At 44.6% G+C, this 26867-nt stretch overlaps 1 protein-coding gene across 2 annotated transcripts in view; it reads left to right on the top strand.

The window, feature by feature from the left end:
- Positions 1-13401: 13401 nt before the first annotated feature.
- PSMD12 (proteasome 26S subunit, non-ATPase 12) overlaps positions 13402-26867 on the top strand; it is a 39011-nt gene continuing 25545 nt past the window's right edge. The window contains exons 1-3 of one of the 2 annotated variants that reach the window (XR_004540901.1): positions 13402-13648; positions 22203-22262; positions 23998-24126. Coding sequence is in view for 1 of the 2 variants with exons in the window: in XM_033961381.1 (XP_033817272.1) it covers positions 13544-13648; positions 22203-22262; positions 23998-24126 (294 nt within the window). In the remaining variant the exon portion in view is untranslated. The remainder of the gene's footprint in view (positions 13649-22202; positions 22263-23997; positions 24127-26867) is intronic. The other variant, XM_033961381.1, reaches the window with a different exon arrangement.

Genomic DNA, 26867 nt, shown 5'->3' with positions numbered 1-26867 from the left:
ACAGGGCCAAATGCTGCGTTTCTGCAAGAACGGGGAATTGTGCACAAGCTTGGAGAAAATGGTTAAGAAACCTCCCCCCCCCCCCCCCCAGAAAGCAGCATCGTGAATGATCAGAGACTAAGAAAGGATGAATGGAAATCCATTGATGGCCAGTCGATAAAGACATCCTGAGCCCCCAGCCAATCGCAAGACAGCGTTACAATGCTTGATGACGTCACAATGCCTACCACAATGCCTGGAATTTCATCTAAGTCGAAGAAGGAATACACCAAGTTTAAAAAATTCTCCCCTTAAAAAAAACCCAACAATAACAGAACTCTTGGCTTTGGTGCATTAAATGAGTTCGATATATGTAATGTAATGTAATTTATTTCTTATATACCGCTACATCCGTTAGGTTCTAAGCGGTTTACAGAAAATATACATTAAGATTAGAAATAAGAAAGGTACTTGAAAAATTCCCTTACTGTCCCGAAGGCTCACAATCTAACTAAAGTACCTGGAGGGTAATAGAGAAGTGAAAAGTAGAGTTAGAGGAAAAATAAAAATAAAATAAACATTTTAACAAGACAGCATTGATCTAAATACTTTGGAAGGTAGAAGAGAGGAGAGAAAGGAATAGAAGCAGAAGGGGGAGCCGTTGAACAGTAGAATTCTGGAGAAATTTAAATGATAGAAATAGAACAAAACAAAGACAAAAGGCAAAACAATAGATAAGATTAAAGATAAATCATAAGCTGGAAAGAAAAATAAAATAAAACTTTGTCTTCAATCCACGGTTTCAGCGTCAGTGATGAAGTGGAGCAAGTAAGTTTAGGAGGAGCGATTGACGTTTCCAGAAAGGGCTTCTTCAGGGAAGAGACTTGGCAGACAGTCCCAGGATGCCTATGTCTCTTCCCCTGCGATGTTCTCCCATCCATGCATTCCCTCCCAGACACACTGCCCGTGCCCCAGCCGCTCCAAGGAGGCTGCCCCAGATGAGGCCCACGGTGAATGCAGGATTCTCTCCTCTGCGGGAAAGCCGCCCGGAGCCGACAGTCGATCTTCTTAGCGGATTGCATGGGGGGAAGAGTTCACACTCTTGCCTCAAAGTGCATTTTTCTCTTTTTGTGTTAAAAATGCTACTGTAAATGAACGCTGTAATTATTTGCCATAGGAAGCTGTGATCTGGAAGCAAAATTCCTTCTAACTATCAATATTTTAAAAATATAATCATTTAACATCCTGCTCCCTGGTTCTTCTGCCAGGCTTTTCATCTCAAGCTCACAGCCCGCCAGGTACTATTTTGAGGCCGTCAGTATGTTACCATTGTTCTGGACTGTTGCCCACCTCGCTGGTGCAACCTCACACAAGCGCTTTCCTATGTCTACGCGACTGTGAGGTGGAGTGGAGAGGACAATTGCGTACAGATGCAGAAAAGCGCTTGCGTGAGGTTACAGCATTGAGGCGGGGAACGTTCCAGAATGTAAGGTAAACCACTGGAGGCAGTGCGGCTTGTGCGTGCGTATGTAATCTTGTGGGCTCTCGCGAAATTCGGCACCTCTCCTGGCGGTGTCTGCTTGACGTAAGATGGCGGTTGCGGACGCGACCACCGGACCCTTAAGGCACAAGTTTTCCAGGCACAAGTCATATATTGATTCTCCCCTCTACAAAAAAGCCTGGAGGACTTCCCCCAAATTTTGTCTCTTGCAGTTGATACTTCAGAATCTAAATCACAATTTTGCATGAGGTAAAACTCTTTATAGTTTATAAATATTTTCTTAATTGCTTCTGATCATTTCAGCTATAAACAGCTGAAAGCAGTGCAACATGCAGAAAGTGAAAAACTCTCTAAACTTCACTTTCTGTGTATAGCTGAAATGATCAGAAGCAATTAAGGAAAGATTTATAAACTATAACGTGTTTTACCTCATGCAAAGTTGTCATTTCTTTAATAAGACATTAATTATTTTTTTCTGCAGCCCTCCAAGTACCTACAAATCCCAAATGTGGCCCTGCAGAGGGTTTGAGTTGGAGACCACTGGCCTATAGGAAGAGGAGATGCAAATGTTAAGAGCCTTAGCCAATAGGGAGAGGAGGAGATTGTGGATGGGCCATTTGGCCTTTATCTGCCATAAAGGTCTATGACATCACAATGCAGGTGTAAAGAGCCTTAGCCTATAGCAGTGGTCTCAAACCCGCAGCCCGCCAGGTACTATTTTGAGGCCCTCGGTCTGTTTATCATAATCACAAAAGTAAAATAAAAGTTTCTTGATCATCTGTCTCTTTAGCTATAAATGACAATATTATTATTAAGACAGCCAAAAGGAAAGATTTATAAACTATAAAGAGTTTTTAATAAGACATTAACTATTTTTTTTCTGCGGCCCTCCAAGTACCTACAAATCCAAAATGTGGCCCTGCAGAGGGTTTGAGTTGGAGACCACTGGCCTATAGGAAGAGGAGATGCAAATGTTAAGAGCCTTAGCCAATAGGGAGAGGAGGAGATTGTGGATGGGCCATTTGGCCTTTATCTGCCATAAAGGTCTATGACATCACAATGCAGGTGTAAAGAGCCTTAGCCTATAGCAGTGGTCTCAAACCCGCAGCCCGCCAGGTACTATTTTGAGGCCCTCGGTCTGTTTATCATAATCACAAAAGTAAAATAAAAGTTTCTTGATCATCTGTCTCTTTAGCTATAAATGACAATATTATTATTAAGACAGCCAAAAGGAAAGATTTATAAACTATAAAGAGTTTTTAATAAGACATTAACTATTTTTTCTGAGGCCCTCCAAGTACCTACAAATCCCAAATGTGACCATCAAAGGGTTGGAGTTTGAGACCCTGCCCTATAGGAAGAGGAGATGCAAATGTTAAGAGCCTTAGCCAATAGGGAGAGGAGGAGAAAGTGGATGCTCTGGATGAGCCATTTGGCCTTTATCTGCCATCATGTTTCTATAATCATAAAGTTCTATGATATCACAATGCAGGTGTAAAGAGCCTTAGCCTATAGCAGTGGTTTCAAACCCACAGTCCGCCAGGTACTATTTTGAGGCCCTCGGTATGTTTATCATAATCACAAAAGTAAAATAAAACAGTTTCTTGATCATCTGTCTCTTTAGCTATAAATGACAATATTATTATTAAGACTTAGCCAAAAGGAAAGATTTATAAACTAGAAAGAGTTTTACCTCATGCAAAATTCTCATTTCTTTAATAAGACATTAACTATTTTTTTTCTGAGGCTCTCCAAGTACCTACAAATCCCAAATGTGGCCCTGCAAAGGGTTTGAGTTGGAGACTGCTGTTCTAGGTGGTTTGGACAGCTGTCAGAGTTAGTAGGATGTCAAATTAGATTGTCAATGGTTGGTCTCTCTGGCCATCGGTCTTTGAGTGCATTGCTAGCATGAAGTGTAGCTATAGAAAAAGCCTGATTTTATTATTAATTTTCAAGAAATTCCATCAGGACGATGAAAAGAAATTGAAAACTATTACTTCTGCTTATCATTTCTATAGTGCTGTATGAAGAAAGAAACACAAATTATGTTAAAAGGGGGAGGAAAAAAAGTCCCTCTTGGTTCCAAAAGCTCACACATGAGAAGACAACTAATCATCAAGTATAATATGCAATAATAATACAACACACCCACACAAAAGCCCATTCTGACTTCATACCCTCCACTTCAACTTGGGGATTCATCTTGCTGGATAAGGGTCCTCTTAATAGGCCTTTCCTGTGCACTAAGGCTATTTTTATCGCAGCCAGAATTTATTTCTATTTTCTCAATTAAAGGCCATTAACAAAAATTAGAACATATGTCAAGTCCTTACCGCTACGCATTCTGAGAGTGGTAAATGTTATGTTCTAATCACACATGAATCAGTGTGAGGTAATATGAACATAAGAATAGCCTTACTGGGTCAGACCAATGATCCATCTTGCCCAGTATCTCTTCTTCACGGTAGCCAATCCAGATCACTAGTACCTAGCAGAAGCCCAAATAGTAGCAACATTGCACACAGAATCCCAAAGAATAGCAAAGTTCTAGAATGCCAAATAGTAGCAACATTCCGCACAGAATCCCAAAGAATAGCAAGGTTCTAGAATGCCAAATAGTAGCAACATTCCGCACAGAATCCCAAAGAATAGCAAGGTTCTAGAATGCCAAATAGTAGCAACATTCCACACAGAATCCCAAAGAATAGCAAAGTTCTAGAATGCCAAATAGTAGCAACATTCCGCACAGAATCCCAAAGAATAGCAAGGTTCTAGAATGCCAAATAGTAGCAACATTCCACACAGAATCCCAAATAATAGCAAAGTTCTAGAATGCCAAATAGTAGCAACATTCCGCACAGAATCCCAAAGAATAGCAAGGTTCTAGAATGCCAAATAGTAGCAACATTGCACACAGAATCCCAAAGAATAGCAAGGTTCTAGAATGCCAAATAGTAGCAACATTCCACACAGAATCCCAAAGAATAGCAAGGTTCTAGAATGCCAAATAGTAGCAACATTCCATGCTACTGATCCAGGGCAATCAGTAGCTTCCCCTGTGTCTTTCTCTATAGCAGACCCTAAGAATAGCCTTACTGCCACCCCCATTCTCTGTCCCCAGACCCGCCCCTTCTGAGAACAATTATGGATTTTTTTAGCATGTGGTTTGCATGCACTTGGGATTTTATTGCAGGATGCCTCAATATGTTCCAGGCTCCTCTGGTCTTCTTTTCCCTTCCACCACTGGGTTCTTCCAGACACACTTTTACTACTAGGCTCTTCTAAAATCACAGTCAGGCTCCTCAGAACTCACTTCCCTGGTTAATCTGGCCACCAAAGATTGCTGCAGTCAACTCCGGTCCCTCTGGTTGCCACTGGATCCTCTTCAATCCTCACAGGACTTCTAGGTCTTCTAGCTGCTTCCAGTACAATTACCAGTCTCTCCACTGGTTACTACCAGTTCCTCCGGCCCCTCTGCTGGTCACTTGCCAATCACTATCAGTCAAGAGTCTCTAGTTCTTCTGGCAGTTTCCCTCTGGGTCTTCTGGTTGTTTCCAGTACCATTACCAGTCTCTCTGCTGGTTGTCACAGTCCCTCCACTGGTCATTTGCCAGTCACCAAAAGCCTAGGACCTTGAACTCTTCTGGTGGTTTCCCTCTGGGTCTTCTGGCCACTTCCTCTGGTACCTTGCCAATCACCCACAGTCAGGATACCACTGGTATACTATTGACCCTCCTGTCACTGGTCACTCCCTGAGGACTCTCCTTGTCACTCAGACACTCTCTACTGCTCATAGCTGGTCTTCAAGCTTGAGTACTCTGTAGTCACTCCAAGCTCTACTGGGCACAGGCAGTCAAGGTCAGGCTTACTGAGGGTTAGGGTTTTGCCAGCTTTCCTCCCATTGAGGATTGCCTGAGCTCCAGAAGGAGATCTTGTTTTTCTAGGTTCTTTGTTCTGGAAGTCTTGTTTTCGACTCCCTTTTCCACTAAGGGTGAGAAGAGGGATCCTAGGTGTCTTTGCACTATATATATGCCCATAGCCCATCCATAATCCTACTTCCTGAGAACAAGCCCCTCCCCTCCAATCCCAAGCCCCTCTCAGGAGTGTCTAGAGGGTCATTGGTCCTGACTGTGAGCAGTCCCCTCTACTTCTACCCAGGCCTCAGTCAGGATCCAAAATGGCTGCCATTACTCTAGGTACTACCTGCAAGGGGGTATCCTTCCATATAAGGAAGACTTGTATTGAAAGCACTTGGTATTGGGAACAGAATATGATGTGAGAAATGAATCGAGTTCTTAATAAAATGAATGTGCCTCCACATATGGAAGTGAAGTGATGTCACTGCAGGAATTTCATGTCTACAGTAAGATTCTCATTATGACAGTGAAGGTTCTAATAATCTTTTAAGTGCCCCAAGGCCCAAGGCTGTGGAGGCAGAGTCCCTCTCGGGACTCAGGATTGACGCAGGCTCTTCTCCAAAGTCATGAAGCACCTCCTTCATCCCAGCATGCTGATGCAGTTATGTTTACTATCTCTGCCACATCTGTTGCTATTTCTTTTGTTTGTTTCTTTTGTTTGAAGGGCTATCGCTTTAAGAAGTAGCACCCAAGAGAAAGAGCAGCTCTGGTTATACGAAGCAGGTCCCGCATCAGTTCCTGGGAGGGCTCAGAATGAGAGCCAGGGGAGAAGATGGGAGCGGCGTTGGTAATTTCCTGCCAAGTTTGGATTGCATTAGAAACTGGAAAGAGGAAGCACAGTGGGTGGCAGAAGAGGCAGCGGGAACTTTGATTTATGACCATTGTAGGCCAAACTACTTCATCACTTGAAGGAGAGTGCCAAGGGATGCATCAGGCCACTCCAGCCGTGGCAGTGGAGATGTGAGGTTGGTTGTGGAAAGCATTCCGTTATATGTGAGCAGGGGAAAGACCCAAGTCATGCTTGATGCTTTAAGAGGGAGAAAAAGGGATGGGAAGGGAACACAGACAGAGCACAGACTCACAGACCTAGATCATTCACAAGGCCCAAGAAGTGCAGCCAGCCCTGGATGGTGATGCAGGGAGAGGAAAGGGCAGAAGCCACTTGCTGGAGTCCCCCTAGAAAGACACAGTCACACAGAGCTTCAGGAACACTCCTGGCACCAGAATAGCATCATTTGTAAGTGCTAGAGCCCCTCACTCTCTGGAAAATAGTGCAGACTCATCCACTATTTACTGATAAAACATGAAGAACTGCATTCAGTAGGGGGCGCAATCCCGTTGCAGAAAACTAAGGGCATTCTCGGTCACTTCAGATGTGGATCAGGTAAATGTTGTACAATCTAAGACTTTTACCAACCTTTTTGAAGGCACATTTGAATTGAAACATTCTAGTAATTGTAACACAAGTTATACCATTTATGTAATTTTATGTCCTTGTTCCAGAATTTATGTAAGAAAAACAAAGAGGAGTTTTAAAATTCGTATTAATGAGCATAATAGATCCAACCTCTCAAGTGCAGAAGGATTGTAATTCCATCTATCTAAGTCTAACCAAGAAAAATCTTCAAAGACTTCAGCGGATCCAGAACACTGCGGCTAGGTTGATCTTCGCAAAAAGCAAATTTGACCATGTTTCCCCGCTTCTGTCAAAACTTCACTGGCTTCTGGTGATTTCTAGGATTCACTTTAAATGTACCTGCCTAATATTCAAGATCCTATATGGCATTCTTCCTCCCCTAATCCCACTATCCTGGAATTCTTTGAGATCTGACATTACCAGAAACGCCCACAAACTCAAACTATCTTTCCCCTCGTTAAAAGGCGTCATGTATGCAGGTAAATTAGGGAAATCCCTTTTCTTCTAATTCACTGAGCTTTGGAAAAACCTCCCTGCTCCGCTGCGGAACCTCGGCTCATTCCAATTATTCTGAAAGCATCTGAAAACCTGGCTTTTCTCCAAAACATAAAGCTATCTATTTAAAATGTAAAGCTATCTATCCTCTTCACAACCTCTAATTTCTTATTATGGCTATTTCTGCGACTTACATCGCACGCGGCAAGCAGCCACCGGTTTCTCTGCAACACACTCAACAGCCAGCAGTGATGAGTAATCTTTTAAATTTATATCAGTCAAGTCGGACGTTACGTTCTGATGAGCAACTCTGTTTAGACTCGAGGTGCCATCTTTGAAGCAGGTGAGACTAGGGTGTCACCGTCACTCAATGCTAGCAGTCCAGGGCGTGTCGTGGTGGAACGCCTTGCCGCTTGAAGCAAAGAGAGCACCATTTTTATTAAGCTTCAGGAAATTGATTAAACAGTATTGTTTGAACGACAAAATTCAGTTTAATCTGCTGCTGGTATTATAGTTTTAAGATGAAGCAGTTTTTTTGTGTTGATTTATTGTGTGCAAGACTGTTGTTTTACTGTGAAGTATGTTTTTAATTGCGAGTGCTTTCTTGTGACTCGCACAGAATTGCAGGATGTAGCGAGTAAGAAATTTTAAAATAAATATAGACCCTTAAAGTCCACTCGACTAGAAGTGTTGCTTTAAGAGTCCTATGGGAGGGGCCTTAGGCATCTGGGCCAATCAGGGCCTTAGGCTCCTCCCTGGTGCATCCTAGGATGCACCAGGAAGAGGCAGGCCTGCCAGCCAGAAGCAGTAGGTATCCCTGTGGCTGGCCTTCCTGTTAAAGGTCTGGGTGGGCTTTGGGGGTTGGGGGAGTGCCGGCAGGAGGGAGTGTGCATCCCTTCTGTCAGGGATTGTTTAGGGGTTCGTGGCAGGAGGGATTGGGAACAGTGTGTGTGTGTGGGGGGGGGGGGGGGGGGGAGGGAGGGGGGTTCAGGAGTGGCGGCGGAAGAGAGTGGACATCTCTCTTGCCGGCTGAATTGCAGTGGTGTTCAGGGGTTCCCTGCCGCTCAGCTGATCGCAGCAGGGAGATTCCCTTGCTGTGATCAGCTCAGCGGCGATGCGATTCTCTAAATGGCATCTGTGACATGGACACCGGTTAGAGAATCGGGGTGGTTAGGTGTCTGTCCGTTAGTATAGATGCGATTCTATATAGGACATCCGTGTGCGATTTTCAAAAGCCGCTTAGGCGGCTTCTGAGACCGGGCATCCTATACAGAATCAGGCCCACTGTGCTGTTAACATGGAGAAACAGGCTACAATGTAATCTTGATAAGGGGTTTTGTGGCAGCTTGCCCTAATCAATGACCATGGTTCCCTCTCCCCACCCCTCTGCCCCATGGACCATGAATACTGCCTTTGCAGCAGCAGCAGCAGCCCTAGTCTGCCATCCTGGGAAGTCAGTGGGCTGTTGCCTGTCATTTATCTTAATTTCATGCCACTTAGCATTTATGCTTGTTGGACCTCACTTTTAGAAGGTAAGTCTTGGTCCTGCTCCCTAACTGCAGACTTGAAGCTGTATCTTAAACCTGGAGGAGAGTGTGGTGTAATGGTTAGAGCTACAGCCTTAGCACCCTGAGGTTGTGGGTTCAAACTCTGCACTGCTCCCTATCACCCTAGGCAAGCCACTTAAGCCTCCACTGCCCCAGGTACATTAGACAGATTACAAGCCCACCAAGACAGATAGGGAAAATGGTTGAAGTGCCTGTATGTGTGGTTGTATAATTACAAAAAAAAACAGTATACAAAATCCTTTGACCAACGGGAGAACAGCGCCATCTACTGAATAGTCATGCTGCCTCACATTTTTATGTGCATTATTTTCAGTAATCCATTTGTCAGATCCAACCACAGTTTTAACAGTTTCATAGACTTAATATACCACCCTTAATAAAAGGTAGGAAAGAGGGAACATGCCGTTGTGTCACACTGTAAGTGTACAATTTTCGACAGAGGGGAGGAAAGAGCGCCGGCAGCTCGTTCTCTGCTCCTCCAACTCTCCAAAACTAACCAAAGAAAGAAAAGAAACCGCTTCCCGAAACGGTTATAAGAACCCGTCAGAGCTCTTTGATCCCAACCGGCAATACCGCGCGAGACGAGGTAGAGCAGGGCACACGCGCGCGGTTTTTTCAGGTTAGTTTTATTGACATCAGGAGCGGTACAAACAGCACAAAGAAAAGGTTACCAATTTTTAAGCAAAGGAAGTAATAAACAAAAACATACTGTAACATTTGTCAGTACAAATAAATAGTTTCTCTTTTTGTTGTTTGTAGAGTAATACACACTGAAAATACCCTTCTAAGAGGTCCCAGATTCCCACAACTCACCCACTTCCTTCTATTCTCCCTCTTCCCCACCATCATGATCCTGCAAGAAGGAATCCGTAAATTATAAATTAAGCACTCTGCTCAAGCTACACGAGTTAAGGAAGTATCACAAACTGTGTGCGGTGGCTTACTAGCGTGTCTCCTGAGATTTCAGGTGTGCCGCAGCACACATAAGAACATAAGAACTGCCATCTCCGGATCAGACCTTCGGTCCATCAAGTCCGGCGATCCGCACACGCGGAGGCCCTGCCAGGTGTACACCTGGCGTAATTTATAGTCCACCATATCTTTATATGCCTCTCTTAAGGAGATATGCATCTAGTTTGCTCTTGAAGCCTAGGACGGTAGATTCCGCAATAATCTCCCCTGGGAGGGCATTCCAGGCGTCAACCACTCTCTGAGTGAAGCAGAACTTCCTGACATTAGTCCTGAACCTGTCCCCCCTTAGCTTCATTTCATGTCCTCTAGTCCGTGTCAAATTGGACAATGTAAATAATCTTCTCTGCTCTATTTTGTCGATTCCTTTCAGTATTTTGAAGGTCTCGATCATATCCCCACGCAGTCTCCTTTTCTCTAGGGAGAACAATCCTAGTGTTATAAGTCTATCCTCGTATTCCAGTTTCTCCATACCCTTCACCAGTTTTGTTGCTCGTCTCTGCACCCTCTCCAGCAGTTTTATATCCTTCTTTAGGTAGGGAGACCAATGTTGGACGCAGTATTCCAAGTGTGGTCTGACCATTGCCCTATAAAGCGGCATTATAACTTTCTCCGATCTACTCGAGATTCCTTTCTTTATCATGCCCAACATTCTATTTGCCTTCTTTGCCGCTGCCGCGCATTGTGCCGACGGCTTCAGGGTCCTATCTATCAGTACACCCAGGTCCTTTTCTTGTTCACTCTTCCCCAGAGTTGCACCTGACGTTGTATACTCGTATTCCTTATTCTTATTGCCTAAATGCATTACCTTGCATTTCTCCACATTGAACTTCATCTGCCATTTCTCCGCCCATGTTTCTACTGGGAAGGAGGAGAAGCGTCGGCTGACTGCCTACAGGACTTGCCTCTTGCCACGCACGGCACGTCCTGTAGGCAATCAGCCAGTGCCAGCACCTCTCCCCTCCAGCCCTCAGTCCTGCTGGTACCCCCCCTCCCCCCCCCCCGGCATCTCAGGGTCTTCTCGCACTTCCGGATGCTTCAAGTCGTGGCCACTATGGGCTCCTTTTACTAAGGTGCGCTAGCAGTTTTAGCGCGCGCTACAATGCCGCATGCTATACACTAACGCCTCCATAGAGCCTGCGTTAGTATTTTTCATTTAGCGTGTGGTTAGCGTGTGCTAAAAACGCTAGCGCACCTTAGTAAAAAGAGCCCTATGTTTAGTGTGCTGCAGCTCGAGAAAGTTTGTGGGAGACTGAACTAAGGGAATCCCCAGAGTTTTCTATCCTTAGGGGAGTCTAACTTTTCCACTGTCAACAAAGAAATCATGTGCGAGATCCAGTTCTTTTTCCACTATTGTATTACTGTAATTCTAAATTGGGAACTGGGAGCTTTCGTGAAAAGGTGTCATCTATGCAGCAAAAATTAGGGACATCTCTCTCCTTCAGAATCACAGAGCTTTGGAATAACCTTACTACCCCACTTCGGAATCTGGGCTCCTTTCAACTATTCCGAAAACATCTGAAAACTTGGCTATTCTCAAAAATGCAATCCTATCTTCTCTCTATATTCTTCCCCTAACCCTTTCTATGGTGTTCCCTCTTTATAACAAGTTCCTTCTTCTTTATACTAAGTTCCTGTAACCCTTACTATGGAGTTCCCTCTTTATACTATGCCCCTGTAAACCGTGCCGAGCTCTATGATTGTGGAGATGATGCAGTATACAAACTAGTGAATGACACGGTGGTTGTTACCCGCGGCTAGCCGTGGGTAACCGCCAAAACGGTGACAAAAGAAAAAGTTCACGGCGAGATCGGGGACAAGGCCATTCACCGCCCCGTGGAGCGGTGAATGGTTAGACGGGGCGGTGAACTAGCGTGAACGCGCGGTGAACGAGCGTTCGATCCGGCAGCCCACTCTCTCCCGCCGGCCAGCCGGCCATGCATCTCCCTCCCTCCCTCCTTTTCCCTTACCTTTTATTGTTGAAACTGGCGATTTCCATAAGGCTATGAGCTGTATTACAGCCGGAGCCTTGAAGTTGCGTCGTGTTGCCTGCTGGAAAAGTCTCCTCAAGGCTCTGGCTGTAATACAGCTCATAGCCTTATGGAAATCGCCAGTTTCAACAAGAAAAGGGCGAGGGAAATGCATGGCTGTCTGGCGGGAGGGAGCTGCTGGACCGCGTGAAGGGTGCTGGGGGTGGGGGGATGGAGAGGAGAAGATGCTGAAGAAGGGGACGGGGCGGTGAAAGGGACAGCGGGGACGGTGACGGGGTGGTGAAGAGGACGGGGTGGTGAAGGGGACAGAGGGGACGGGGCGTTGAAGGGGATGGCGGTCCGGAGACAGAATTTTTCCCCGTGTCATTCTCTAATTCAAACTTAAGGTTTAGTTTAGTTTAATGATTGTGCAACAATATTTAAGATAAATACATTCCTTTAAGTATGCAAGCATTTGAACAATCTCAAGCTTGCTGTTCCTTAGCTGGGGGTAAGAACACTAGTTTACAGGGTGTATAGAGATATTAGCAAAAGAATCTAAAAAGGAATGGCCAGAGATTAACACATGGCCCTACCAGTGGAAGAACGAGTAATATTTAAATTCTCTTATGTTTGCTTTAAGCTGGTTTGGGGATTTGTCCCAACCTACCTTCTATCCCATTTTGTGCTACGAGGATAACTAGGAATTGCAATTTATTCGCCTATCCAAAAATTACTGGCTGCAGATACAGGTCTTTTTTTGGATAGGACTCTTGCATTTCAAGCAAGTAAGCAGCAGTCCTGGTTGGGTAGTTACATTAGTGGAGCCATGCTGTCTTATGGCGCATTTCAAAAAGAAAGATTGTACTGTTTGATAAATTCATCTCCTAATTGAAGTTTCATTGATAACAAAAATTTTATATTGTGTATACATAGGAAGCATGTTGTATTTTTAACTATTTGTACTTCGTTGATTGTCCTCAAACACTTTAAAATCCTAAGTAGCAACATTCTAGAGCTCAGATTGTGATGTCATAATGCCTCATTCCACCAATGCAACACTTTCAAATCATAAGTGGTCGAGGCTTATGTGGTTAAGGCAGGGCCTACAGGAATGGGACAGCGACAAAACTCACGGGGAAGGGGACGGAAGTAAGTTTTGTTTAGCAATTGTTGAAAAGGACGGTCAAATAAATCAGTTGGTGCATATTCAGAATCAAGTCCTGTGTTCTGCGCTGACCGGAGCTTTTAATTGTTTGCGCGTGATGTAATCAAAATGTGCAGACCCCCCCCCCCCCAACAAGGCTTCTGACTTAGAGGATCGAGTAGAGGGGGGTGGGCAGACAGTACAGCGCAGAAATTGTACGCAACCGCAAAGCGATGGGCGCGAGTATTTTACACGTGCATAATTCTCTTTGCAGCCTACCCCTCCGTTACCATGGAGACCTATGCCTCTCCCAGCATCCGGCGTCTCCTCGTCCAATCGGCGCGGACGCTGGACTTCAAGCGCCATCTCTCGCTTAAGGTGTCTAATCACATGCCTGCTTTGTTTCCTTTCTCCATTAAAAAGAAAAGGTACGGGGGTCCTTGAGAAAGGCCCAACGTGTAGGTAGGCTGCGCGATTGCCTGACGGTGAGGGTTAGTTTCCGGTGCGAGCTGAGGGAAGGAGTTGCGGCGGCCGTCGGCGTGACTGGCTTCTGGTTTTTATTTAGCCGAATTTCGAAAGCATGGCTGACGACGCGGAGAGGGCGGACGGCAGGATCGTGAAAATGGAAGTGGATTACAGCGCGACGGTGGACCAGCAGCTGCCCGAGTGCGAGAAACTAGCCAGGGTGGGTGAATGGAAGGGCTCGGGCTGAGTCATGGCGCCGGCTTAGGCCGCGCTGCGGCAGATTGGTGCGAGCAGAGGGAGGCTTTGGATCTCGACGAAGCAAAAGAAAACTGCTGCATAGTCTGGCGTTCTCCACGTTTTAATTAAAATGATCTGGGGTTGTTTTTGTTTTTTTTTTACCCGCGGTTTTGAATTCTGTCAAAAACCAAATGCATATGTATCTGTGGCTATGTGAGGGGGACACTTTTGTTGGGAATTGAACTGACAGTTTGTCTAACCTCTCTTCCTTGATTTCACGCCTTTCACGTATTTTTGCAATGATTGATTTATTTCTTTTCCTCTGTCTCCTTTGCCCACACTCCAAAATACGTAAACAACCATCCTTGGTGGATTTAACCTTCATTCTGAGGCCATCTCTGAATCCAACACCTCAAAATTCTGAGCTTCACTACTACACACCAGAATGGCCACTGCGTTGACCTTGTCCTCTAACGCCTCAATTGCTAATTTCTCCACCTCAATTCTCCTGCTCTGACCATCATCTGATAATTTTCACACTTGCCTTCCCCCATGAACACTACCGATCCTCACAAATACATCAGGATTCTTCAGGCTATTGACTGGTGTGCTCTGTCTGCCACAATCTTCCCCTTCTCGCAATCACTATGTTATGCAAATCTGTCAATGAAGCAGTCTCTTCTTATAATACTATTCTCTCCTTTTCCTCCCATTTCATGTCTTGTAAGATGGAGTCAAACCCCAGCCCTGGCTGACCTCTAAGATCCGCTGTTTACATTCCTGCACCCAATCTGCGGGACATCACTGGCTAAAATCCTGCACTCACACTGACTTTGGTCACATCAAATTCTTGTTGACCTCCTTCATGTCTGCCCTTTTGCTTGCGAAACCAAGACTACTATGCCCGCTTGACTGATTCTCTTGGATCCAACCCTCGCCATTTCACTCTTAACTCGCTACTCAGAGTGCCCTCACCTCCGACTCATCCTTCACTTCCTCCTCAGATCATGGCTGAGTACTTACATGACATGGAATTCTTGATTGAATTGCCTCTGTCTCTCCCTCATCCGACCCACTGATCCATGCCATCTTTTCTGAAGTCATGGAAGAGAAAACTGCATATTTTCTCTCCTCTAAACTTGCCACCTGTTCTTCAATCCCATCCCCTCCCATCTACTGATCACCATCTTTCCTACCATATATCTGCCATATCCTCAAACTACCCCTCTCTACTGCGATTGTGCCTGATGCCTTCAAACACTCCATAGTTAACACTGCTCCTCAATAAATCCTCGTTGGAGCCTACCTGCCCCTCCAATTTTCATCCTGTCTCCTTCATCCCCAAGCTACTTGAATGTACTGTTCACCGCTGTTGTCTTGACTTTCTTTCATCTCAAGCTATTTTAGATCCCTTTCAATCAGTTTTTTGTCCTCTCCATTCTAAAGAAACTGCTCTTGCTAGAGTCTCCAATGACCTGCTCCTGGCCAAATCAAAGGCCACTACGTCGTCCTCATCTTCATTGATCTATCTGCATTGTTTGACACTGTAGATCACCACCTACTCATTGACACACTGTCCTTGCTTGGATTTCAGGGCTCTGTTATCTTATAGTTTTCTTCCAACTTTTCCCGTTGTGCTTTTAGAATGTGCTCTTTAGAAACCTCCTCCGCTGCCATTCTGCTATCGGTCGGCGTAACTCAGGGCTCTGTCCTGGAGACCTCTTCTTTTTCCCATCTATACTTCTTCCCTTGGAGCTCTGATTCCTCCCACGGCTTCCTGTACCATCTCTATGCTGATGATTCGCAAATCATCTCTCTATGCTGAAATTTCTATGGCAATCTTGAATCAGTATGCCAGGCTCTATCTCTGGCGGTATTGAAATCCAGGCTCAAATACCACTTTTTTGAAGCTATTTAGATCCAACTTGTAATACACTATATCTATCTCTTCATCCCTTTGTATGTCCCTCCCATATATTGAGCCGTCCTGTGTGTCTGTCATAACTTGCCCCCCTTTTACAAGCCATAGTGCGTTTTTTAGTACTGGCCGCGATGGTAATAGCTCCAACGCTAATAGAATTACTTTAAGCATTGGAGCGGTTACAGCCAAGGCCGGTGCTAAAAACCATGCTACATTTTTGTAAAATGGGATGGGGTTAGTTTGTCCCTACTTAAAAGAGCTTACAGTCTCCTACGTGTTTTAATGTAGAGTGCTGCATGTAGTTGGTAGCACTAAAGAAATAATAAATAGTAGTAACCAAGTGGATTTAAGAGGTCCAAGGACTACAAAATTGCTACTCAGCCGACTTTAGGAACCAGAGTTCAGCGTTTTGAGTTTGAAAGGAATTTTTTTTCAATATTCTTTTGTAAATTGAAAGGTTGGGTTTATTCTGTGTGTCAGTATTTACGCTAAGCTGTATAGAGTTGGGAAAATAGGGAGGTATGTTCAGTTTATCATTAACCTTTTCCTATCGTGTGTCCCGGATGATGGGACATTTCAAAAATATCGTTGCCATCATATGTCCCATGGCATGGGACATACAGTACACCTTCTTCCTATCATTTGTCCCATCTATTTATTACCAAGTAGTTTGGAGTCTGAGTTGGATAATGATTCGGACTTTGATGCAGAAAATGTAGCGGGCAGTAGCAATAATTACGATTGGAACCAGCGTAACGTAAAATTTATTATGATAGGAAAAGGTTAAAATAGAGATGAGGAACTCCAGACAAATTGTAGATGATGCCTCTTTAGAGCTCTTCTGTTGTCATAGGATCATTAAAGAATGAGAAAAAGAGAGAGATCTTGCTTCTGATTAGGCGGATGCTAGCGATAGAACTAGATTTACAGGGACTATTTCGTCTAGTTGTAGTGACTATAGGTCTTATAAACTTAAGACAAGAAAAGTCATAGGATTACATTAGTGATTTATATTCCACCTTAACCTTGCAGTTAGCTAGGCAGATTACAAAAGAGGTTAGCTGGACATTACCAGAAGAGTTACAGGGTAAAGAACTAGTTATAGGAATAGAGAAAAAATAAGATGCTGTGTTTGTGCTAATTACAGGAATAGAGATACATTACAGTACTACGTTAATTTGTCCTGACAAATTTTCTGAATAGCATGTTTTTTTCCCCTTCAGAGGGCTTTATAATCAGGTGTTATCAGTAAGTTGTAGTGGTCAAGTTTCGCTGCCTGAATTGTTAATAGGCCATTGTACATCTTCTTGTGCCATGTGCCTTTGAGTGGGGGGTGAGTGAGTGGGGTCTGAGTTCTTGGCCTGGTTGAGTTGTTCCAGGTGAGTCGATTGTTCAGATAGGTGGGGGCAGCACCATTTTGGTCTTGGAATAGTAGACAGTAAAATTAGAATAATATTTGTGCTTGCATTGGGAGCCAGTGTGAGTCTAGGTATGCAGTAGAGATGTGGTCATATTGTTTAATGAGTAGATCAGTCTGAGGGCTGTGTTTGTATGGTCTGCAATTGTTTTTATCATGCCTGCAGAGCATGGTAGGTAAAGGACGTTGTGGTAGTCCAAGAGTCCCAGGACTAGGATATCGTAAAAGGTACTTGCTCTGTGATTTCCTTGCTTTTGGGTTGCATTAGTTTTCCTTGGGCTAATGTTTCCAGAGGAGATCTTTTTTGCACATACAATGACAAGAACGAACCTCATTCCTGAGCCAAGCTATGTTGGAGATGATATGAATCTGAGATAAGCATCATCAATGTATCTGGAACACATACATTGCTTTTCCTTTGTTGGTTTTACATGGTGATCCAGGTTACCTGATAATTTAGCTTTGCTTTTTCTGTTTGACGGTTAAGTGCATATACTCAGGACACCACCAACCCCCCCCCCCCCCAAAAAAAAAAAAAAAATATCATACAGATTGGGTTAGTGTTTTATAACAACAAAAACAACTTCTTGGAAGTCCTTTTACTAAGGTATGCTAACAGATTTAGCACATGCTAAATGCTGCATAGCCCATTATTGGGCTGCATACTAATCTGTTAAGCACCTAAAGTCAATAAAGGATTCTTTTACTAACACCTCCCTTTTACAAAATTACAATAGCATTTTTTTAGTGCAGGAAGGCGCACTGAAAGCTCTGCGCTTCTCCCGATGCTCATAGGAGCTCTATGAGTATCAGGAGCAGCGCAGAGCATTCAGTGCGCTGGCCTGCGCTTAAAACTGCTATTGTGATTTTGTAAAGGGGGGGGGGGGGTTAAATATCAAGCCACAGCATAATGGCTAGAACATTGGTCCTACTACCTACCAGACATGGCAAGACCCAGAAAACTACAATTATAAAATCACCTTTCAAAAAAAAACAAAAACAACCCACCACAATAATAGGGTGATTTGCAAAAAAAGTAATAGGCTATTTTGTAGGATAGTAACAGGGCTCTGAAGTAACTCCATCTTTTGTGTTCATACATTGATTGGTATTCAAAAATATTTCCCCCATTACATAATTTTAGTGAATTTTAAATCTGATTAACAGATGAAAAGCATTATAATGTAAAATTCTGCACTGATAATATATGAAAGGTGTTTCTATTCAAGTAACTTCTTAAGCTTACTTTGGCGTCTGCAATAGGTATCGTTAGACATCTTTAATATGCAAAATATGCCATCTACATGGGGAAATTGCTGTATAGTGATTCTGCATCCATTTTAACTAGGGAAGTATCAGGCCATAACTACCTTGTTTAACTTATTGCTTTAGTGTTAATATTTTTTATTAAAAATTTTTGAATTACCCCTCCACTCTAGTCCAGTTATGTCTTTGAGTGAACAAAATCCATATCTAACTGGCTTATCAGGATTTCTGGGGTTTTGCACATAATCCCAATAGAAAGGATTGGTGTTCTCTTCTCAGTGGAGAATTCATCTGGCTTAATGGAAATATTAATTTCTTTTTAAATTCCATTTTAAAACATTTTGCTTTTGTTTTTCTTTTGGATCCTTAAAAGAAATAAGCTTTGTCTCTTAATGTTCAAGGCTGCTATTGAATAGTATTTAGCAGGACTGTGGAGTTGGAGTTGAAAGTGATTTTGGGTGGAGTTAGAATCAGTAAAAAATGTATTCAGGGCTTAGACAAATCGAATATGACATTCATATTTAGCCAGATAGGGGTCCTTTTTATTAAGGTGCGCTAACTGATTTAGCTCACGCTAAAGATTAGCACGTGCTACATGCTGAGATGCCCATAGGAATATAATGGATGTCTTAGCATTTTTACGCGTGCTAAATCGGTTAGTGCACCTTAATAAAAGAACCCCAGTGATTTAAATCTGAGTACAAATAAACCGGGGGCTATACCTTATTGAAATAAGTACTTGATCTGATTTCGTGTTGCCTCTCGTTTGTTAAAGTTTAATGTTCACTATAAAATCATAAATTTATCTTTGTCCTGGATTTAAAATACTGTACTGGTAAAGAATAATTAGCCATATTTACTAGTATTTTAGAACCAGAACAAAACATTTAAAGCTTAATGTCGGTCGGAGTTGACTCCACAGCTCTGGTATTTAGGAAATAATTTAACCTTTTGTACACTGCTGCTTCTAGTACCGTATTTTCGCGGATATAACGCGCACCATTGTAAAACGCGCACAGGGGTATAGCGCGCAGAAATCACGATGATATGTACAAAAACTTTTCTATACCGCGCTCAGGCATATAACGCGCATGCTGCCCGACTCTCCTTTCGCACGCCCTGACTTTCCGTGCGCTGTCCCGACTCTCCGTTCACCCCCCCTGACTTCCGTGCACTGCCCTGACTTTCCGTGCGCTGTCCCGACTCTCCGTTCACCCCCCCTGACTTTCCGTGCACTGTCCTCCCTTGAAGTCCTGTCCCCCCTTGAAGGTCTGTCCCCATCCTGAAAGCCTGATGCCCCCCCCGACGTCCGATACATCCCCCCCCCCCGGCAGGACCACTCGCACCCTCACCCCGAAGGACCGCCGACTCCCCAACAATATCGGGCCAGGAGGGAGCCCAAACCCTCCTGGCCACGGCGACCCCCTAACCCCACCCCGCACTACATTACGGGCAGGAGGGATCCCAGGCCCTCCTGCCCTCGACGCAAACCCCCCCCCCCCACCGCCCGCCCCCCCCCCAAGAACCTCCGCCCGTCCCCCGCCGACCCGCGACCCCCCTGGCCGACCCCCACGACACCCCCACCCGCCTTCCCCGTACCTTTGTGTAGTTGGGCCAGAAGGGAGCCCAAACCCTCCTGGCCACGGCGACCCCCTAACCCCACCCCGCACTACATTACGGGCAGGAGGGATCCCAGGCCCTCCTGCCCTCGACGCAAACCCCCCTCCCCCCCAGCCGACCCGCGACCCCCCTGGCCGACCCCCACGACCCCCCCACCCCCCTTCCCCGTACCTTTGGAAGTTGGCCGGACAGACGGGAGCCAAACCCGCCTGTCCGGCAGGCAGCCAACGAAGGAATGAGGCCGGATTGGCCCATCCGTCCTAAAGCTCCGCCTACTGGTGGGGCCTAAGGCGCGTGGGCCAATCAGAATAGGCCCTGGAGCCTTAGGTCCCACCTGGGGGCGCGGCCTGAGGCACATGGGCCAAACCCGACCATGTGCCTCAGGCCGCGCCCCCAGGTGGGACCTAAGGCTCCAGGGCCTATTCTGATTGGCCCACGCGCCTTAGGCCCCACCAGTAGGCGGAGCTTTAGGACGGATGGGCCAATCCGGCCTCATTCCTTCGTTGGCTGCCTGCCGGACAGGCGGGTTTGGCTCCCGTCTGTCCGGCCAACTTCCAAAGGTACGGGGAAGGGGGGTGGGGGGGTCGTGGGGGTCGGCCAGGGGGGTCGCGGGTCGGCTGGGGGGGAGGGGGGTTTGCGTCGAGGGCAGGAGGGCCTGGGATCCCTCCTGCCCGTAATGTAGTGCGGGGTGGGGTTAGGGGGTCGCCGTGGCCAGGAGGGTTTGGGCTCCCTTCTGGCCCAACTACACAAAGGTACGGGGAAGGCGGGTGGGGGTGTCGTGGGGGTCGGCCAGGGGGGTCGCGGGTCGGCGGGGGACGGGCGGAGGTTCTTGGGGGGGGGGGGGCGTTGGGGGGGGGGGGTTTGCGGCGAGGGCAGGAGGGCCTGGGATCCCTCCTGCCCGTAATGTAGTGCGGGGTGGGGTTAGGGGGTCGCCGTGGCCAGGAGGGTTTGGGCTCCCTCCTGGCCCGATATTGTTGGGGAGTCGGCGGTCCTTCGGGGTGAGGGTGCGAGTGGTCCTGCCGGGGGGGGGGATGTATCGGACGTCGGGGAGTCGGCCGGGCAAGAGGGCTTGGGCTCCCTCTTGCTCCGATCGTGGATGCGGGTGGGAGCGCGTGCGAGCGGTCGTTCGGGGTGGGGGTGCGAGCGGTCCTGCTGGGGGGGTGAATCGGGCGGGGTGGGAACTATGTTTAAAAACTTTTCTATACCGCGCTCAGGCATATAACGCGCGAGGGGTATGCGCGGTACGTAAAATCACGTATAACGCGCGCGTTATATCCGCGAAAATACGGTAGTACTACATAAAAGAGTAACAAATCTCAGTGTGCATTTTTCTGCTATTGGGGTTACTGTACACTTGGGCCCTGATTCTCCAAAGTGCATCCCGATTTTAGGCAGCTGTAGGCGTCCTACAGCTGTCTAATCAGCCAATCGGGATGCACGTTTTTTTTAAAAAAATGCTCCCCAGGCAGGCCTGAAGGCGCCTCCAGGAGCCTAGGGAGACCCGCAAGATGCCTAAGCTCGCCTAAGGGTCTTAGGCGAACCTAGGCAGCCCTACGTGTCTCCCTAGTAGAGGAGAAGCTTAAAATGTAGGCCAGCAAAATGCTGGTCTACATTGTAAGTAGACGCGGCCGCTATACTTATCGCGGCAAGGGATCTCTCTGCCGCTATAAGTATAGCGGGCCGCGGCCTGTCCGATCGCTGGCAGGAGGGTGCCCAATCCCTCCTGCCTGAAGACGCACCCTCCCCCCCCCCCCCACAATATCGATCGCTGGCAGGAGGGTGCCCAATCCCTCCTGCCCGAAGACGCACCCTCCCCCCCCGGCGCTAACAACCCCCAAACCTCTACCCCACCAAACTAACCTGTTCTTACGGCCAGATGGGTCTTGCCCGTCCAGCCGGCAGGCACGCCTGGTCGAAATGAGGTGGGCCCGCCCCTTCCTGGCCCATCCCGCCGAAGCCTAAGGCCTGATTGGCCCAGGCTCTAGAAGCCTGGACCAATCAGGCCTTAGGCATAGCGGGTCCGCCCATCCCCACTAAGTCTAAGGCCAATCAGGTGTACCGTAACTATTAGAATTAAGACTAGGACATTTTGCTATGATTAGCAGTCAAACATATCATAATATTCTCTTGCTAATAAGCTGTAACTCTCTTGAGAAAGTAATCCTTGGCTACATTCATAAGGTACCATGAAATCAATAACAATGGCATGAATCAGTGTTTAATTTATATGTTTGTTCCCTGTTCATTCGCTCCTGTTTCTAAAATGTTGCACATTTAAGATATTGTGGTATTAATATTTGTATATCGCAATAGGAAGGAAAACTTCAAGAAGCAATTGAAATCCTGCTTTCTTTAGAAAAACAGACTCGAACGGTAAGCACAGCCGTGTACTGTAACATCTTTTTTTTTTTCCAAAAATGTTTATTAAATTTTTAAGCAGAAAATACAACTGGTAACACCAAACAAAAGGCAATATTCAAATACGACCAGTAGTCATGAAACCTCTCAGACACTGACAACTTAGCTACTAACAAAAATCACCTCGCATAAGAAGGAGCCATGAACAAAGCTAGTACCCCCCCCATACAGGAACAGCCCACTCCCCTCCCCCCCTAACCCAACTGTAACATCTTGACTCTGAAAACAGACTGGGACCATCTCTAATATCTCCTATTGGAAAAAAGGTGTCCAAGTAATGGTTTCCTCCTGCTGCTTTGGACTTCTGAGGGTCTGTGATGCCATGAACCTCAATTTGCAACTATTGGGGATTGTCCTCCTATGTTATGTCCTGCCCCATCATACTTCAACCTAGGTCAGGGGTGTCCAATGTCGGTCCTGGATTTTCAGGATTTCCCCAATGACTACGCATGAGACCCAGTTCATCCAGTTTTATGCCCTCAAACACAATAGTGGGACATCATCCTTTCTGCGGGGTTATTGGCATTGGCCTCTGAAGTATCTTTACACTCAGGTAGCAGAAGATCTGATCCAAGAATGAACTTAGGTTATCTGGCAACATGTAGCCCTATTATTGGGTGACCCTACCAAATTTTTTACTGAAAGTGGGCATGACCAAAGCCTGGATTCTATAAATGGCATTGTTAAAAAACAGCCACTGATTGCATGTCAATCACGTGACAGTGCAATTTATAGAATCGCGCCTTCGGAAACGGTAGGTGCTGGAAACGTAGGTCAGGGTTTTGAAGGCCTACATGTCCGGTGCCTACCTTTTACGTGTCTCGCGCCTATGGAGGCACTTTACAATGCCTAACGCCACTTCCAGGGTTAGCCACACCTATAGTGGCATTAGGCAATATAAAGCGCCTCCATAGGCACAACTGTGGCATGAGTTTTGAAAAGTGAGTAATTTAATTAAAAATCTATCATTAACTAATGGCCTGTTTTACAAAGCCACGCTAGCAGCTGTTACGCGGTAATGGCCCTGAAACCCATAGAGATTTCTTGCATTCTTATAATAATCAACTAAATTTTTTCTATATCCATTCCATTTTTACCTAATGTGCTTCCCGTTTTATGTAATTTCAACAAATATTATAATTGTAACTTTTCCCCCTCTTACCTACTCATTCATGTATGTCCAAATCCTCTGTCCAGTGTCTTGTCCCACCATATTAAATGTATTACCAAAATCTGTTGGTTTTTAATTTGTACATCGCTTAGATAATGTAATAAGCGATCCATCAAATGTAATTAAACTTGAAACTTGAAACTTAAAGGGTTTTGGGGCTGTTGCCGCTAGTGCGGTTTTGTAAAACAGGCCCTAAGTGAGAAGTTTTTTGTAATCAGACAAGTGCTCAGTTACAAAATGATTTTAGGTGAGCAGAAACACTTAGAAACAGTTACAATACTTGACTGTAAACTAGTAAAATCAGGTCAGAATCTTCTAGAACATCATTTTTGTGAATGGTAGTTAGATGGAATGAAAAATCCAGATGGTGACATATATTGCTAAATGGGAAATTGATAGAGCGCGTCACAATATAATATCGCATGAAATGCTGATCATATAAAAAATTTTCACAGTGGATAATTTAACTTGTTGAAATGACGCACATATCACTTCTTTTCATGGTTTCAACTTTCTCAGGCCTCCGATATGGTGTCTACATCTCGGATACTGGTTACCATTGTGAAAATGTGTTATGAAACTAAAGAGTGGGATGCTCTGAATGAGAATATCATTCTTTTGTCAAAGAGAAGAAGTCAGTTAAAACAAGTGAGTTAATGACAATTTTCTCACAAATCTTAACCATATGTTTTCTGCTTTTTCCATGTAACTGCATGGTATAACTGTGGTATAAGTGGTCTGTTAGATGCATAAATATTGTTTGTTGAACTGCAGGCTGCTTACAGCTGAAAATTAGTTTTTGTAATGCATTTTTATCAAGTTTGCTATTTGAGGCATGCCCCTTGATATAATGGTTAAGAACATAAAAATAGCCTTACTGGGTTAGGCCAAAGGTTCCTCAAGCCCAGTAGCCATTCTCACAGTGTCCAATCCAGGTCACCAGTACCTGGCCAAAACCCAAGGGGTAGCAATATTCCATGCTACCGATACAGGGCAAGAAGTGGCTTCCTCAATAACAGACTATGGACTTTTCCTCCAGGAACTTGTCCTAGCCTTTCTTAAAACCAGCTATTTGCAAACAATAAGGGTTTTGACAGAATAATAATACTAATTCCTGCTTTACTGTGGAAAAGGATTAAAACCACAGAGAGAGCAAATAACAATCTATCTGTAATGGTAGCCGGTGGAAAAAAAAGCCTTAGAATAAAGTGATAGTGTTAAACATAGGTAGTATAATGTTGTCATGAAATCAGTCATTGTCATAAAAAAAAATTCCAACCTGTATGACCAAACCTTGCAGCATTGTAAAGGTGCACTAGAGGTCTGGTATGGGCCTGTAAATCCAGGCTGCTTCTCACAGCTCTATAGCTTCCAAACCCTGCCCAAGGATCAGTTCCATTCAGATGAAAACCCAACAGGAAATCTTGTTTCATCAGTCAAGCCAAATGTAAATGCAGAGTGAAACTTCTAGATGAATTTAGAAATGTTTGTTGTAGGTTTCCATATGGAATAGAGGAGTAATTAGAACAGTGAACTGAATCCTAGGGAAGGCAAAGTTTAAATCCACCAATGCCCTGTGTGACCTTGGGGAGGTCATGTAACCCTCCAGTGCCTTAGGTACCAAATTAGATTGTAAGCCCTTTGGAAATGGGGAGATAGCCATACTGTACCCGAAAGTACCTCACCTTGAGGTATTGCTGAAAAGATAAGAGCTATATCAAATCAAAATACATTAGGAGTATCTGCAGTACATTTTTGCAGGGCTCTTGTCAATTTAAGAAAGACTGTGCATTTGAGGTTCAAGAAAGTTGAGTGCAGTATTGTGTTGCACTTTTTCTCCTTTTCCCTTTCTGTTTATAGTTCTTGTTATTGGCTTATTTTTCTTTCTTACCACTCAATAAAATTTGTGAATCTCACTCTCCACTTGAACAAAAGTCTTTCTGCAAAAGACTTGTTTATTTCCAAAGAAAATCTTCTTTAAAAGTGCAGAAGAAAGGTATTTGTAAGCAGATCTGTGTAGCAGTTTTTAACGTAAGACACCCTTTTGGTATGACTTGTTTCCATCAGTAGTTTGGGGTAAATTGTGTGTTAGAATACCAGTTCTCTAAAACCACACAAGAGGTTTTTAGCGCCAGCCTCTCCTCTTGTTCTGCCCTTTTTTATGTTTCTTTCATATACAAATTGTAGTTCTCTCTTTTTCCCATTGTTCCAGTTCGTCAACTGGAGTCTTTCTCTCGCCATGTTTAATACTATTACTTGTATTCCCACCATTTTAATTGTAAATCGCTTAGAATTTTATGTAAAGCGATTAATCAAATTTTAATGAACTTGCATGCTCTGTACTGCTGACGCTCATAAGAACTCTATGCCCGTCGGTGCAGGGCAGAGCATTCAGCACACCAGCCGGCGCTAAAAACCTCTTGAGTGGTTTTGTAAAAGGGGGAGTAGATTTGGTACTGCCTGAATTACTTTCATTTTTTATATTTTTGCATTTACCGAACAATGTCCAGAAACAAATGAAATCAGAATACTAGGATATAATACCAAGTGTAGCGCACTGTGGCAGAATACTGTAAATGTATCTATTCTCAATTCTAGTGAAGTAAAGCAAATCATATTGCAGTGTTTGTATCAGGGTGGATAAAAAGCAAAGATAATTAAAAAAAAAAAAAAAATTTGTGGGGTTTTTAAAAATGCTTTTTGAGGAAAAATCAAGATACATTAGTCCAAATGTCATCATGAAATAAGGATTAGTTTTTAATTATGTAGCATGAGGCTTTATATTCATGCAGTATTTACATTTTTTAGTAAGTCTTGATGGGTGGGGTAATGTCCACAATGATCCTGTTATTTGTGCTTGTTTAACAACAGAAGAAGGGAATGTCTCTGTTTTGCAGAAACAATTGATACCTCAGGAAATGTACATACAGCAGAATACTTACAGGAAGTAGCTACAAAAGCTACAATAAAACGTGGACAAAAATCCAAATGTGTAGTTTGCAGTTAGTGACAGATAATGCTGCAAATGTATCCAAGGTGAGAAGAAATTTAGTAGAGCATATGGTTGCAGTACTCATTTGCTGCACCTCTTAGCCAAAAACTTCAGTGTCCCAGAAATAAGAACTAATGCTGTTGAAATTGCTAAATACTTCCGTAACAATAATTTTGTTGCAGCAGCTTTGAAAAGAATGGGTGGAAACAAGCTAACGCTCCCACAAGATGTTAGATGAAACTCTGCAGTGGACTGTTATGAGCAGTATATCAAGATGACATCTGGTTGTAAATTCTAAGATTATACCAGCAAGAATGAGTCTGTAGAAAACCATGATTTAAATCAAGTCTTTCTGACTAGCGATTTTAAATTGGAATCTAAATCAAATCCACCCTGG

The sequence above is a fragment of the Geotrypetes seraphini genome, chromosome 10 (genome assembly GCF_902459505.1).
Source record: "Geotrypetes seraphini chromosome 10, aGeoSer1.1, whole genome shotgun sequence".
Classification (NCBI taxonomy): domain Eukaryota; kingdom Metazoa; phylum Chordata; class Amphibia; order Gymnophiona; family Dermophiidae; genus Geotrypetes; species Geotrypetes seraphini.
The sequence above is the reverse complement of the archived record's forward strand: the minus strand, read 5'-3'. Positions and strand labels throughout refer to the sequence as shown.